Source organism: Gekko japonicus, unplaced genomic scaffold, assembly GCF_001447785.1.
Source record: "Gekko japonicus isolate JY-2015 unplaced genomic scaffold, Gekko_japonicus_V1.1 scaffold182, whole genome shotgun sequence".
NCBI lineage: Eukaryota > Metazoa > Chordata > Lepidosauria > Squamata > Gekkonidae > Gekko > Gekko japonicus.
Window position 1 is genome coordinate 1,369,110 of NW_015173128.1, and position 16,204 is coordinate 1,385,313.

General features: G+C 51.5%; 1 protein-coding gene across 3 annotated transcripts in view; it reads left to right on the forward strand.

Annotated features, from left to right (window-relative positions):
- TTC19 (tetratricopeptide repeat domain 19) overlaps positions 1 to 12,768 on the forward strand; it is a 22,941-nt gene extending 10,173 nt beyond the window's left edge. Inside the window, exons 6-10 of one of the 3 annotated variants that reach the window (XM_015422045.1) lie at positions 5,386 to 5,447; positions 7,066 to 7,160; positions 7,573 to 7,730; positions 10,918 to 11,080; positions 12,358 to 12,768. In XM_015422045.1, the coding sequence (XP_015277531.1) occupies positions 5,386 to 5,447; positions 7,066 to 7,160; positions 7,573 to 7,730; positions 10,918 to 11,080; positions 12,358 to 12,533 (654 nt within the window). In that variant the 3' untranslated portion in view covers positions 12,534 to 12,768. The remainder of the gene's footprint in view (positions 1 to 5,385; positions 5,448 to 7,065; positions 7,161 to 7,572; positions 7,731 to 10,917; positions 11,081 to 12,357) is intronic. The other 2 variants (XM_015422047.1, XM_015422046.1) reach the window with 2 other exon arrangements.
- Positions 12,769 to 16,204: the final 3,436 nt, after the last annotated feature.

A 16,204-nucleotide genomic window follows, 5' to 3' on the forward strand; every position in this document is an offset into this window, starting at 1 on the left:
CCACCTGCGGGAAAAGGTAAATTGGATTCACTTCCCACTTGTGCAGACTGAGTCCTGCCTGACTTAGGTGGTCTGCCTGCACATTCATGTGCCCCGGGATGTGCATGGCGACTAGGAAGATGTTGTGGGCGATGCAGAAGTCCCATAACCGGAGGGCGAGGTCGCAGAGGCGTTGCCCCCTTGCTTGTTCACATAGATGAGGGCAGTAGTATTGTCTGTGAGGACTGTGACACATTTCCCCTTGATCAGGGGCAGGAAACTGGTGACAGCAAACTGTATCGCAAGCAGTTCCAGGAAATTGATGTGTTGATTCCGTTTCTGAGTGTCCCATCTGCCTCCGACACAAAGTCCCATCATGTGGGCGCCCCAGCCTGAGAGGGAGGCATCTGTAGTTAGGGCAATTTGGGGTGATGGAGGATGGAAGGGTGCTCCCTGGAATAAGTTGGAAGGGACAGTCCACCAAAGTAAAGAGTCCCGTACCTTGACAGGTGGGAATAGGTGGGTGGTGGTGTGTGTCTCTCTCTGGATTGAAATTGCGGATAAACCATAGTTGCAGGTGACGCATTCTTAATTTTGCAAAAACCAGGACTGATGTAGTAGTGGCCATGAGGCCGAGTAGCCTTTGAATGTGAAAGGCCGTCACTGAGGGCCGGGTACGGATGATAGTGGCTAGGTTGATGATGTCGGCTGCTCTGTTTTGTGGCAGGTAGGCTGTGCAATTTGTGGAGTCCAGTAGCGCACCGATGTAGTGTATTTTCTGGACCGGTTGAAGTTGAGACTTTTTCAGATTTACTTGTAGACCCAGGTTTTCCAGGAGGACTAGTGTCTCGTTGATGTTTGAGACTAGGGCGTACTTGGAGGTCGCTACCAAGAGCCAATCGTCGATGTACGGGTAGATGGAGATACCCTTGAGATGGAGGAAGGCCGCGACCACCACCATCGTCTTTGTGAAGACTCTTGGTGCACTTGAAAGGCTGAATGGCAGGGCTGCATATTGGTAATTATGTTGACCAATCGCGAAGCGTAGGTATTGGCGGTGGGACGGGTGGATGGTGAGATGGAAGTATGCGTCCTGGAGGTCGAGGGTGGCCATCCAGACGTTCTTCTGGAGAAGTGGCAGAATCTGCTGCAAGGACACCATGCGAAAACGATGGTAGATCATAAAGTGGTTTAGCGTCCGTAGATTTAAGATTGGTCGACCGCCTCCATCCCGCTTCGGAACAGTGAAATAGTGGGAATAGAATCCCTTGCCCAGTAGATGCAGTGGCACCGGCTCGATGGCTGCCGTTTGCAAAAGGACGGGCACTTCTTCCAGGAGGCTGGAGAAGGGGGTGTGGAGACGAAGACAGGAGTAATGGGGTTCTGAATGAATTCTATGCGGTAACCCCTGGGTCAAGATGGACAGTACCCATTTGTCTGTGGTAATGAGGTGCCAGGTTTGGAGGAAAGGGGTTAGATGGGTTGGATGTGACTGGGAGATATGGAAGTCAAAAACCCTGCTTGGTGGACTTCGGCTACTTACTGCGGGAAGACTGTTGTCCTAATCCAAATCTAGGTTTCTGAAATGTGGGCTTCTGGCCTCCAGAGGATGTACATGGCCTCCATTGCCGGTCAGGAGATTGACGGTTTGGGGTGCGTTTTTGCCAGGGTCGGGACCAAGGACGAGGTCAGTATTGCTGCCTCGTGGATGAGGAAACGCCCAGAGCACAAGAAGCTTTTATGCTTTTATCCATATCTTGTAATATGGTGTCTGTGGTACTATAAAACAGACCATCAAAGGAGAGGTCCTCTACGTATGACTTAGTATCTGGCTGTAGATTAGTGTTACGTAGCCAGGTATGCCTTCCGAGAGCTATGGCTGAAGCCATTGTCCTTGAGCAGGTGTCTAGGGCATGTTTAGAGGTATTAATTTGTTGCTTTGCCAGCACCATGCCCTCCTTTTGGATGATGCGGGCTGCCTGACGCTTCTCTTCTGGGAGGTGAAGCAGAAGTTCAGAAAGCCTTTCCCACAAAGTGTATTGGTATCTACTCATACACGCTAGGTAATTGGTGGTCTTTACCCCTAGCGCTCCCGTAGCGTAGAAACGTCGTCCGAATGCATCTAACTCTCTGCTCTCCTTGTCAGAAGGTGCAGAATCTGTTCTCTTCGACTTGGATGAGGAAGTGACCACCATGGAATTTGGTTGAGGGTGGGCAAATAAAAATTCTGCTCCTGTTTCTTGGACTCTGTACATAAGGTCCAAGCGACGTGTGGACACTGGAGCCAATAATGGTTTATCCCATGGAGCTTTAGCTGCCTGTAACAGGACCGTGGACATGGGTAGTGCTATAGCCATTGATGTATCTAGCTGCACGGCATCGAAGACGGCATCTGTTACCTGTGGATGTGGTTGTACGACTGAAAGGCCAAGGGAGTGTGCCATTCTTTTTATAAGGTCTCCATAGTTGGTTAAATTATCAGACGGAGATATAGGTTGGTCATCGGCCACTGCCTGGTTAGGAGACGGCTGGTCAGGGGAGCTGTGCACATCTGAAACCCCTGTATCAGAATCCTCAACCACAGAGTCAGGAATTGGGCTCTGGTAATTGTACCGGAGTGGTTTTGATCTGACTGGTTGGATCTATTGACAGTGGGATAGGGGGACTGGGAGGACGATATTGATCCGGTCGATGTTGAGGAGGGTCATCAGATGGATGATCCGGAGGACGGGAGAGAGTTGCTGAAGGCGGTGGCGCAAGCAGTAACAACGCTTGCCTGTAACATCATAGCGAACAGCCCTATGGCTGTTCGAGACCCACCGCGGCTGGGGTGAGCACCCGGCCCGAGTCCTAGCTCCCGCCCACCCAGCGGTTCGAAAGTTAAATAAAAAAAAATACAAGTAGATAAATGGGTACCTACCCTTAGAAGGGTAGGGGGCACCCTCCTCCATGTGGGGACGTGGTGGAGTTCGGTGGTGGCGACGGCGGCAACGAGGAGACCAGCGATGGCGGCGGCATCTGTGGCGACGGCAATGACGGCAGCAACGGCGCGGCGACGCAACATGGCGATCCCTGGTGGCCGAGGAAGATAACTGCGCCCAGTGCCCGTCAGCGGAGGAGGCGGAGCAACAAAAGAACGCACGGCGGCGTGGGCGGCGCAGGCACAGCGGGGCCGGAAACGGACAGAGCAGAGCCGCGCCTCCACGGGCCGCGCGCCAGAAGATCACCGCCGGAAAGACCTGACACAGACGCCGGCTGACCCAGGAGACTGTCGAGGTGAAAATGGCGAACCCACCCTGGGTGCTGGTAGGCATCCCCCACCCTCCAATAATGTGGCCATAGATTAGGACAAAAATCTGCGCTTGCAGCACAATTGTGAACCGCTCTGAGACCTTCGGGTCTGAGCGGTATAGAAGCTGAATGTAAAAAAAAAAATAACTCTCCCAGCTGTCTGGTCTTTCCAGGCATGCCTTAGGCCGGACAAGGTCTCTTCCTCCAAGAGCTGGGCAGGTTTGATCTGGCCCCTGAGGCCTGCTGGTGCTGAGGATAAGAAGTAATTTAAAAGGGAGACAGGACAGCAGCCCCAGAAAGCAGGCCTCGGAGCATCTGGGAGACAGTGTAGGAACTCATCTCCGTGTGCGGCCCCTAGTAGCCCGATCATCGATATCGAAGGGCCGATCCTCGGAGAACAGACGGGGAGGATGATGTTGAGTGCTTATAGGGATCTGTCGATGCCAAGCCGCATCGATATCGGCATGGCACTCCGAGACCGTCAGTGTTGATGACTGAGCAGAGGGAGAGCGATCCGTGCCCAGGGGACGACTGAGGATCTCGACATTATCGATGTCGGAGAAAGGATGCATATCGACCAGCATATCATGGTCTAGCTGGTGTATGGGGGAATCCATTAGCTGGATGGTCGGAATCGGTGGAGTGGCTTGAGCCTCCGATGCCGATACTGCCGTTGGAGCAGGGGGCACGTTAGGGGCATTACCCAGCGCAGAACCCGCTACTTTCCCAGACTTCACCACTTTTAGGGCCTTAGAGGAGCCCTTTTTGGCCGACTTGTGCTCTTTACCCGACTTCTCCTTCTTTTTCATGGGAGTCGATGCCGAAGACTGCGCTGTCGGTACCAAATGCTTCGATGTCGACTGGACAATGTCAGACGAGGACTTCGATACCGGAGCCGTCAATGTCGATGGTCTTATCGGTGCGTCTGCATCCATGACGGGAGCAGGATTTAGCGCCGATTCCAGTAATGCCACCCGTAGACGCACCGCTCGTTTTTTTCTTGTCTGATTTGAAAACCTGGCGCGGTGTCGACAGGATTCTGGCCGATGTGTCTCGCCAAGACAAAAAATGCAAAGGGTGTGGCAGTCAGGTGGAGCGAGCTTACTGCCGCAACCCTTGCAACGATTGAAAAAGCCCCACTTCTTCTCCATAAAATAGGCAAAACGGAGAAGAAAAAAGGGGGGGGGGAGCCCGAAGGCCAGAGTGAGGTAAACAAAAAAACTTCCCTCTAAACAAAACAAAGTCTTTTTTTTTTTTTGAGAAACAACGAAAATAACTAAGGTAGAAGTGAAAAATGAAGAAAACTGAAGAGAAATCCGAAGAGCCTCTGAGGAGAAATAGCTACCGATCAGACCGACGAAAGGAAGGTGCTTCCAGTGCAGCGGAAAGAAAGGAACTGGCGGGATGTCCGCACCCACCCCTCTGGGCATGCGTGGTGGGGTTCTTGCACATGCCCGAGGTCTGGGCGCGAAAATCTGTTAAGAGCTTGCTACAGTGTCTTCTTGGTGCTTGGGGGGGTCAACAGTGGGATGGCTTCTAATGTCCTGGCCCCACTGGTGGACCTCCTGATGGCACTGGTATTTCTGGCCACTGTGTGATACAGAGTGTTGGACTGGATGGGCCTTTGGCCTGATCCAACATTGGCATCTCTTATGTTCTTATGTTCTTATGTTCAGTGCCGATCGATCCAGCGCATGCACACTGTATCCCATGGGTGTGAAGCACAGCGACCACATCGAGGATTGCAGGTTCCCTCATACTTTATACAGCTTACAGAATTCCCTTTTTTCTGGGTGCAGAATATTGACTTGGGGAGAAAAAAAACCCCTTTGCAGCACACACAAGAGCGCTGTTCCTTACCTGGCACTATTCCCGATTCCTTCAGACCCACGAAGCATTCAGCCCTCGGAGCTACACACACCCCCTCCCCAATTTTTGCAGCTCAAGACGGCTGCTAACACCTCAGGCCTCTTTTTCCTTCTGACGCTGCCCACGCCCTGATTGCGGGGAGGGCTGTTGCTACGGGAGCCTCCCTGCTGTTCCGAAAGGGGAGGGTGCGAGGGCTGTCCTAGCTGCCTCCTTTTATGCCGCCTGCCCTCTTTCCTTGCGCTCTAGGATGACAACGCCATCATTGAGATGTCCCTCAAGCTGGCCAGCATCTACGCTGCACAGAATCAGTAAGTTCTCGTCCTCCCCGCGCGCACCTTCCCGGAGGCCTGCTTGCACGCATCCATTATCCCGTCTCTGTTGAAATGCTGACACTGACGGGTAGCTCTGGGAGGAGTCAAGGTTCAGTCAAGGCCTAAGCCAGATCCGGATGCCAGTGGTTCCCCTTTCCAGAGAGCCAGTTTGGTGTAGTGCAGGGTTGGCCAAACTGTGGCTCGGGAGCCACATGTGGCTCTTTCACACATATTGTGTGGCTCCCAGCAGGGCGGCTGGGAAAGTGAAAGGGAAGCATGCCTCTCCAGTCGGTCTTCCCTTCCCCAGCCAGTGTTCCCTCCCTGGGTAGGCTTGAGATAGGGGGGAGCAGAGAAAGAAAGCAACTTTAAATGGATTTTTAAAGACCTCCCCCCCCCACTGGCTGGCTTGGAGAAGGCATTTGTCTCTTTAAATCCCTTCTCCGAGCCAAGCCAGCTGGAGGAGGTGTGTGGGGGTCTTGGAAGATGCATTTAAAGTTGCTTTCTTTCCACCTCTCTCTCCCTCCCTCCCACCATCTATTTGCTTTCTTTGCACTTTCTTCCCACCTTTCTTTCCCTCTCTCTCTCTCTCCCCTCCCTCCCCATCTAAAGTTAAATATCGTTATCAATATCTGTTTTTACCCCTTTTGTTTTTATTTTTTGGCAGTCTCATTTAATGTTAATAAAAAGCACATTTGCATATTTTCCAATAAAAACATATGGGTCATATTTGTTCATGCCTTGTGGCTCTCAAACATATGATGTTTATATCTATGTGGCTCTTACGTTAAGCAAGTTTGGCCACCCCTGGTGTAGTGGTTAGGAGCGCGGACTCTAATCTGGGAGAACCAGGTTTGATTCCCCACTCCTCCACATGCAGCTGCTGGCGTGACCTTGGGTCAGCCACAAGTTCTCTCAGCGCTGTTCTCTCATGGGCAGTTCTCTCAGAGCTCTCTCAGCCCCACTTACCTCACAGGGGGTGTCTGTTGTGGGGAGGGGAAGGGAAAGGCGTTTGTAAGCCGTTCTGAGACTCCGAGTGAAGGGCAGGGTATAAATCCAATCTCTTCTTCTTCCAGTGCTCTGGGGTGGGGGTTCCTGAGGAGGGGTTCCTCGAAGTGTGCAGCCTCCCACTCGGCCATGCTGAAAGCTGAAGAAAGAGTTCAGTAACAAAATAATCGAGATCTGTTATTGACTTCTCTGTGCAGCGAGAAATTAAAATCCTGTGCCTAGGCACGTGCTGACTTCCTGGATGAATCGTACAATATGGGGAGTGGCTGGGCACCTTCTACCGTTGGAAGCGTTATCCACTCTCTTTATTGGCTTCTACAATCTCAGCAGGCACGGCCTTGTCACTTGCAAGCACATTCTTACAGCAACAAGCATTTGTTTTAAAGGAAACACCCCCCAAAGCTGAGAATTCCAGTATCTCATACTGCTGCAGGCAGGCTATGCAGACACTTCCAAAAGTATCCTGCTCCCCCATATCCCACTGGTATATTCAAGTGGCAAACCTGTCCCCAGAACACGATCAGTCGTACCTTTAAAAAAGTAAAACATTGTTGGCAAATGCCGTGAACCTCCCTGGCATCTTCTGATGGGGTATCTCCTTCTTGTCTAGAGAAAAGTTGGCGCTGGCTGGCTATCAGTTCTGTATCCTGACCCTAAAAGAGAAGATTGCTAAGCAGAAGGACATGGCTGCCGATGCTGTACCAGGTAGAAGTTGGGTGTGTGTGTGTGTGTGTGTCCTAACTGGCACAGGAAAGGCTTCACGGCCTGTGAGCTTATGAACATGTGAAGCTGCCCTATACTGAATCAGACCCTTGGTCCATCAAGGTCAGTACTGTCTGCTCTGACTGGCTGGATCTCTCCAAGGTCTCAAGCGGAAGTCTTTCACGTCACTCCCTGCCCGATCCTTTTAGTTGGCGATGACAGGGATTGAACCTGGGATGTCCTGCACGCCAAGCAGGTGCCCTTCCACATTTCTATGCAAGCCAGGCAGATTAGTGGCACCGGTTGTTTCCCTTCAGGGTGCCGACCAGTCTGAAAAGCCACAGAGTCTAAGCCCAGGAAAGTGATTTTGGAAGTGAGAGTGGCGTTCTTCACACCAGCACCCTCTTGTCCCCAGCAGAGGAAGAGCGAATCAACACCCGTCTCCTCCTCGGCATGAGCCTTGACTCCTATGCCCGATATCTGCTGGCGCGCAAGCAGGCAGCTGCAGCGGAGAGAATGTACGAGGAGGCGTTGCAGATCTCCATGGAGGTTCAAGGGGAGACGCATCCTCAGGTGAGGACTGGGGGGGGGGGCAAGAGAAAAGATTTTCCGTGTTTCTGTTCACATGCAGATACCTTGCGTCCCCCCCCCCTTTCTGCTAGCTCTGGGTGAGGACGAGGGACCTGTGCAGAGAGCAAGGAAAAGCCTGCCAAAGGGTGCACACCTTTTTAACTATCATTGACAGTCCCGAGGACTAGACTCTTGGTTCTGCTTTCAAAAGGAAACCATTTGTGAGATGGGTTGTCTGCACTGCGGTGCAAGGCCGCAGCGGCTCCATTTTGGCCAGTGGGGGTGTGTGGTGGAGGACTTTAGCCAGGGCAAGTGGCAATGGAGAGATTGTGCCAGAAGGAAGAGGTCACCTCTGGGAGACTTAAGGCCCCTTTACCGGGCTGGTGGCTTTGCACCTTTCTTGCACCTGGTGGATCCTGGCTCAAGGCTTTGTTGGTGTTTGTGGGAGGCATGAGTGCTTGGAGGAGCAGGGAAGGCCGCATCGCTCCCTGAAAGTCAGGCATACCTGTGTCCCTCTAAAGCAAGGGGTTCCCAACCCCAACATGGGGCCCACCAAGTGTTTTTAGAAAGTCTGGGAGGCCAGGGGGCTTTTGCCTAGCAGGGCTTCTGATTTGGCAGATTTTTAAAAAGTTGCTTCAGCAGCAGCTGCCGTCGCCGCACAAGGATATTCACAGCATGACTGAACTGAAGCTGTGTGTATGCAAGAAAATATTTTAAACCGTATATTCATTTTAAAAGGCATTCTGCTAAACAGAACTTCAGCCTGGAATGCTGAAGGGTAACTGAGTTGTTCTGGTGGGTAGCTGTGTTGGTCTAAAGTTTGGGTCCAGCGGCACCTTGAAGACCTTTTTAACCACTACACCATGCTGCAGGCCTTAGACTAGGGCTGGTGTGTGTGTGTGTGTTATAGGCCATCAAGTTAGATACATTCAGGTGGGCGGCCGTGTTGGTCTGAAGCCGCAGAGCAAAGTTTGAGTCCGGTGACACCTCTAAGACCAACACAGTTTTATTCAAAGTGCAAGCTTTCATGTGCAGGCACACTCCTTCCGACAACTCGGAACAAAATCTCAAGGGCTACTGACAGGAGAAAAAGACGGCAGGGTGCAACAGTTAGGAGGGGCCACCTTATAGCCACTGGTAGACCTCTGCTCCATACGTTTATCCAATCCCCTCTTGGAGCTATGCTTGTAGCCGCCGCCACTTCCTGTGGCAGTGAAAACCAGGCCCTCTGGTGCACTACCCATAACCATCACACAGCCCTCATATTCTGGACCCTGCAACCTACTCATTTGCAAGTAGATCAGCTAGAACTGGCCTATGCTTGCCCACATTCAAAGGGTTCTTGAAGTGGGGAGGGTGCAGGCAGGTCTCAAAGGGCTACAGAGGGAAGGCCTGGTGAGCGACACCCCCCCCCCCGCAACTCCAAGGCGGGCGGGCCAGGGGGCCCCCTGGAAAGATCGAGGAGGAATTTAAATGCCTCCCCATGCCTGTCCAAGGGCCGGCTTGCCCGGGCTTCCTTCAGCTGCCGAGCGCCCAGGCAAGCCAAGGGAAGGGATGGGGGCATGGCCTAATGTGCTAACAAGCTGTACTGTCAGGGATGTGGCCTAATATGCTAATGAGTTTCTGCTGTTGGGTGTGGCCATTATGCTAATGAGTTCCTGCTGGGCTTTTTCTACAAAAAAAGCCCTGCTTATATTTATACCTCGCCCACCCTGCAAACAGGCTCTGGGCGGCTTACAGAAGACGGCAGTGTGCCGAATTAGCATAAAACCATAAAACATTAAAATAATATAAAATATTCTTAACATTCTAGCAATAGCATTGAGGTGATCGCAGTATTAAAATAGATGGCGTGGCTTTCCATTCCAGCAATCTTCTGATCTTACGGCCAGTCCTATGGTCCCGATATTAAATGGCGTAATCCATAGTGGGCCAGTCCCATATTCCAGATGTTCAATGGAATAGTTGGTGGTAATGGTGGCGGCGGCAGATCCTATTTGAAAGTCTTGCAGGCCCTGCGGAACTGTACAAGGTCCCGCAGGGCCCTGATCTCCTCCGGGAGCTCGTTCCACCAGTAAGGAGCCGCCGTCAAAAACACCCTGGCCCTGGTGACGGCAAGCCTCGCATCCTTGGGGCCTGGAATAGTTAAATGCTGTTGTGCCCCAGACCGTAGTGCTCTCTGGGGTATAAATGGGGAAAGGTGGTCCCTCAGGTAAGCCAGACCCTAGCCATATAGGGCTTTAAAGGTAAGTACCAGCACCTTGAAGTGAATCCGGTATGCTATTGGCAGCCAGTGCAGTAGCCTAAGCACAGGCTGGATGTGCTCCCGGCGTGGGAGATCCATAAACAGCCTGGCCGCAGCATTCTGCACCAGCTGCAGCTTCCGGATATGGGACAAGGGCAGCCCCATGTAGAGAGCGTTACAGTAGTCCAATCTCGAGGTGACCGTCGCATGGATCACTGTAGCCAGGTCACAGTGGTTGAGGAAGGGAACCAACTGCCGAACCAGCCGAAGATGATAGCAGGCCGATTTTGCAATGGCCGCTACCTGTGCCTCCATTGTCAAGGAGGAATCCAGGAGCATTCCCAGACTCCTAACCGAGGTGCCCCATCGAAAGTCGGGAGCGGGACCCCCAACCCCTTACCACCACGTCTCAGGCACACGACCTCCATCTTTGCCGCCGGGTTTAGCCTCAACCGGCTCAGCCTAAGCCAACCAGTCACAGCCTGCAACGCCTGGTCCAGATCGTCCGGTCTGGAGTCTTACTGGCTGCCCAACATCAGATAGATCTGGGTGTCATCCACATACTGGTTTGTTGGTTTCCTTCCTGTGATGTACTTTTAAGCAATTAAACATTTATGGGGTGGGGGTGTGTACTGGGAAGAGAGGGCTTCAGGGAATTCAGCGACTGGAGATGTCACCATTGGTCTTGTAATCTTAAGAACCCTGGGGCCCTCAAGTAAGCCTCTGAATCCCAGAGCCAGGAAGCAACATCACGAGAAGGCCTCGGCCTGTATGCCCTGTTGTTGGCCGTTCAGAGGAAGTGGTTGGCCATTGTGTGAGACAGGATGCTGGACCAGATGGACGGCTGGTCTGATCCAGCAGAGCTCTACTTATGTTCTTATATATGTGCTCCACGAGGAAGCTCGTGTCCAACACTTTTGGGTTCCAAACTCTTTCCTGTCACAGACGGTGGTCTTGATGAATGACTTAGCAACCGCTCTAGATGCTCAAGGACGGTATGACGATGCCTACACTCGTGTGAGGAGAGCATTGGATCTGGCTCGACAGACCGAACACCCAGAAGCCTATGTTGTGCTAAATAACCTGGCTGGGATCCTGATGCACAAAGGTGGAGACACCGAGGGGGGAAGGTTGGGGGAAGGGGCTGAAGAATGTGTGGGCAAGAGCCCACAGTTTCGTTTGGTGGCTTTGGGGAAGGGCAAGGGCTGTGGCTTAGTGAGAGAGCATCTGCTTGGCGTGCAGAAGGTCCCAGGATCAATCCCCTGCATCTCCGGTCAAAAGGACCAAATCTTAGGTATTCCCAAATGTTTTCGGCTCCATTATATCCTATGGGGCCATTGTAGTCAATGGCAAAAATCTTCTTACAAGTATTCAGGGGGCTGGGGGGGAGGTTTGAGGTAGAATCACCAAATTTCTACTGTAGCTTGTGGAGCCTCTCCCCAAAAGACTCCCCAAGTTTGGAAAAGATTGGACCAGAGGGTCCAATTTTAGGGCCATCCAAAGAGGGTGCCCCCAATCCTCCATTGTTTCCTATGGGGATGGGAAAAAGGCAGGCAGCAGTTTCTCCCAGAAAAAGCCAAAAAAAAACCCCGAAAATTTTCAGGTTTTTCCCGGCATTTAGTATTCGGCAACCGAATCAGCTCAGGGGATCTGATTCGGTATGCCAAATACCCCAAAAATGCTGAAAAAGATTTTTTCAGGGGTTTTTTCTGGTTCAGCTTTACCAAATGCACACCCCTACTAGGAGCTCTTGCCGAGTCCTGGTGGAACCAGGACTTAGGGGTGGGAGAGGATTTCTCTGGTCCTGCTGGGAAGAAGACTTCCCAGGCTCCAAGCCACACATGCAGTCTCCTGAGTCAGAGACCTTTTTGGTATTTCTGATGCATCATAACCGGGTATTCCCTGGCCCAGGCGTGGATCCCTGATTCTGTTCTTCCTTGCAGAATGTCCCAAGCTGGGCTCCCCCCTCCTCTGTCCTAACAGTTGCAGAACGAGACATGGTCCGCACTTGCCATGGAATGAGGTCAGGGTGAAGTCTGAGAGGTTAGAATGGTCCGCTACATGAAACATTTCCTGCTAGAAAAGAACTGGCACATCAGGGAGAGATACCAGCCCAGCCTTCTTCTTGGCTTGCTAGTGTTCTCCTTGCAAGTATTTAGTTGCAGAGGACTGTCAACAGAGGGAACTCTTCTCCCTCCAATCTTCACCACACATGTAGATCAAGGCCCCATCCCAAGAAATGGTGAGAAGCTTGTAAGAGGGGGCCGCCCACTCTCTGGCGCCCCCTCTCTGCTCTTGGTGTCAGGCGCATGCTTGTTTTCTTTCTGCGTGGGGACATCTTGGTCCAGGACTAACACAAACCCGTCTGTCTCATTCTGAACACAGAAGATTTCCCCCAGGCCAGACAAGTCTACAAGGAAGCCCTGAAGCTGGCGGAGGAAGCCGGAGACGGTGCTGTCGTGCGATACATTAGGAAAGAATTAGCCGAACTTGCCAGGAGGCAGAAGCAGGCGAAATCTGCAGAAAATTTGGCAAAGCAGGGAAATGAAGGGAAAGACTGAAGGTGGCTTCACCCGCACGGCATGTGTGCATCGGGCAACAGCTGTGCTAATTTTGTTTTGCACGGCAAGAGCTCAGCGGTGTGCAGGCAGCACAGCAAAACTCTTAAGGCTCCAATGCTTCCCTGAGCTGGAGGAGGAGGTTTTTGGCGGGTGGCACAGTGGAAGTCTGGAGCACATTTGTGTAATACCCATGTGGGAGCAAACGGGGGTCTTGAAGGGCCCATGTTTGAACATGAGGCAGTATTTTGGATCCAGTACCAAATAAAAGTTTGAACCTGCAGCTAGGACTGCAGTTTTGAGTTGGGGAGTTTAATCTAATTATTTCAAGGTTAACTTTTGCCAGTTTCTGTGGAACTTTCTCCTTTGAGCATTCAGAAAAACAGGGGGTAAAAGTGGTTTGACGTGGGTATCAGGCCTGGGTGATGGGCTGATCCTTGCTGGAGGGTTTCAAGCAGAGGCTGGGCACCTCTCTGTCTGCAATGGTCTAGCTTGAGTTTCTGCTCTGAGTTGTGAGGCTCTTTCCAGTGGTCGTACTGTACAGCTAAGGCTACTGCTCAGGGGGAGAATTAGCATTAGGGAATATGAGAGTTCCGGGCACCATTCCACACAGGGTTACAGACATTTGCGGTATCCACCACAGGTGTCCCCAGCCTTTGGAATTCTGAGACAGGGTGGTGGGTGGAACCACAAAATGGCCACTGTGGGAGGCAGAGACATCCACAATCACCGAGGAAGTCCAAGTGTGGTGTGTGTGTGAGGGGACAAGAATCATAGAATGTTAAAAGAGTTGGAAGGGACCTTGCAGGTTATCTAGTCCAACCCCCTGCACTCTGCAGGAGCATAGCCGAAAGAGCCCTACAACATACCCGAAAGACGGTCATCCAGCCTCCACTTGAAAACGTCCAGCGAAGGAGCACCCACCACCTCCCAAGGCATTCTGTTCCACTGCTCAACCACTCTTACAGTCAGGAAGTTTCTCCTGATATTTAGCCAGTATCTATCCTTTTAACTAGAGATGCCAGGGATTGAACTTGGGGCTTTCTACATGTCAAGCAGAGGCCTTACCACTGAGCCACAGTCCCTCCCTTGCCTTGTGTTCATTGTGGAGAAAGTGTCTTACAGGTGGAAAATGTTCTGCTGGATTTATTTATTCATTCTCCCCCCCCCCCATTTATAGCCTACTTCACAGGCTAAACATACCCAACTCTTTCAGCCTTTCCTCGTAAGACTTGGATTCCAGCCCTCTCACCATCCTGGTTGCCCTCTTCTGGACATGCTCGAGCTTGTCAGCATCCTTCCTGAAATGTGGTGCCCAAAACTGGACACAGGACTCCAGGTGAGGCCTGACCGTAGCAGAATAGAGCGGAACCACCACCTCCCGTGATCTGGACACAAGGCTTCTGTGAATGCATCCTCAGATTGCATTCGCTTTCTTCGCAGTCACATCGCACTGCAGGCTCATGTTCAGCTTGTGATCAACCAGAACACCTGAGTAAATTTTGAAAATACAGTTGGGGAAAGAGAAGTCAGAAAGAGAATGAAACCAAGACCGTAGGGACGGCTGTCGCCGAAACGTTACTTTAATCTGCGCAGCCAATCAGAAATCCTAGTGGGCAACGAGAAGCCCCACCGGGCAGCCCATTTGGCCCCACCCACATTCTAAAGACACTTCCTGGGTGCCATGGCACCCCTGGCCACACGTTGAGGACTCTGGTCTAGAAAGCACCCCCCCCCCCCAAACACACAACTTTTCAATTTCTACCAGTGGGAAACAAGACAGAAAGCGAAAAAATCATTGTGGAGTACTGATCCCCTTTTATTTTTGGATTGGTCTGAATTGCAAGAAGTCAGCTGTACTGAAAACACCGGTGTGAACAAAATAAGGTTTCAAGAATGCATGGGTTTCAGGTCGCTTCCCCCACCGTCCACTCCCTTCAAATGATCAAAAGCTCTGTGCATAAGAATCGCTGAACATACCGAGAAGAAAAGCATTGATCGTAATTTAATTCTTTTGAACCACACACAAAGCCACATAAAGTTATTTTTTTTGATATTATGATTTACAGATGCTTCCTGGCATGAAATATTCCCCCCCCCCCAACGAACCTTTTGTAATCTCTCAAGTTTCTACTTTGGCTCGGAGTTTTGCCTTTAATATTTTAAACCCCCCTCTGTTTAACAATGAAAGTAATGAGAAGAGCCCGGGGGGGGGGGGGGGGATAGGCAAAAGAAAGGGCAGTTTGCAAAGACTTTTGCTTCTTCCTTGTGAACAGAGCTTGTGGGCGCTCTTCATTTACATATCACAGCGTTGCACTTTACAGATGTTTGGCTACAACCCCCCCAACAGCTTCTTGGGGGGGGGGGAAGGAACACACTTGGCTGTTTCGCTAGGAAGTTAAGAGTTTCTATATAACCCACCCACCCCCTCCGAATCAACCACCAAAACCAAAGCAGTGCTAAGCGAACACCACGTCTAAGTGCAGGTTCAGAAGCACGGCTGGTTCGGTCATCGGCAAGACTCCTGCAGTGGCGGCCACTGCTTTGTGTGGCAACAGAGACTGGGGCAGCTGGCTCTTGATGCCACCCGGGACTTGGACTGATGGGGGTTCTTTTGTTTCAAAGATGGCACGAGCAGGTTCCGTGCCTCTCTTTGGGCCGTGAAGCCCCTCAAGTTGTCTACTGTCCCAAGCATCTAGGAGTTATGGCTGCCAGGGGACAACTGCAAACTTTCCCAGAGGCGAAACAAGTCACACAGCTTCTCTCACTAGAACCAGGCAATGCTTTTCTCTCTTATCTCAGCTATCCCCCCATCACGATGTGGCGTCTTTAAAAGCTGACCCCCAACTCCTTGTTCTGGTTTCCCCCTCACCCCTAAGAGTGCTCCTACAGTTTCCCCATTTAGATCCCCAAAGGTCAGGCCGCTTCCTATGCCCCAGTGGAGTCCCAAGCCCTCCCTCCCACCCACCCCCCAATCTTGGGGTAGTGATTGTGAAGAGCATCTGGAAAACAAGGAAGGTGCCTGGGTCAAGAGTCGTACCGGAGCAGAAGCTGCACGGTGGCTTAAAACTGCAAATGAGAAAAAGCTTCAAATAAGTGCGAGGGAACTAACGACGGCAAATGCAGCATTCCGCATAAAACAGCACATTGGAAAGGTGGGGTGGAGGATACCCAAACAGGACTAGAGCCATATTTTTATTATTAGAAGTTTAAACACTCAGCCAAGAGCCTTGCGGTTCCAAGGAGACTATTTTCTAACGGCTGCGTGTGGAAGAGCAAAATCTGGTTTCAAAACAGCGGCAGACGACGTAGGAACAAACACTGCAGATAGGCAAGAATGGGGATGGGGGGGGGGGGGGAAGAGAGGGCAGCACAATTCCAGCAGTTTAGTGTGTTCCAAGCAAGGAATGCTGGTTTCGCTCACGGGTGTGTGTGTGTGTGCGTGAGTGAGAGAGAGGGAACGTCACCATGATGCACCCATGCAATATTATTTTCACAGTGTTGCTGAACAAAAATATTACTCCATGGAAAAAGATTTTTACAGTGTGGCAAACATCATTAAAAAGCCCTGTTACTTCTGAGACTAGTTAAAATGTACAGAATTGGGAGGGGGGGGGGGCAGCTTCTTAAGTTATTTTTTCCCCAAGTTCTTGAAACACCACAGAAGGAAAAGG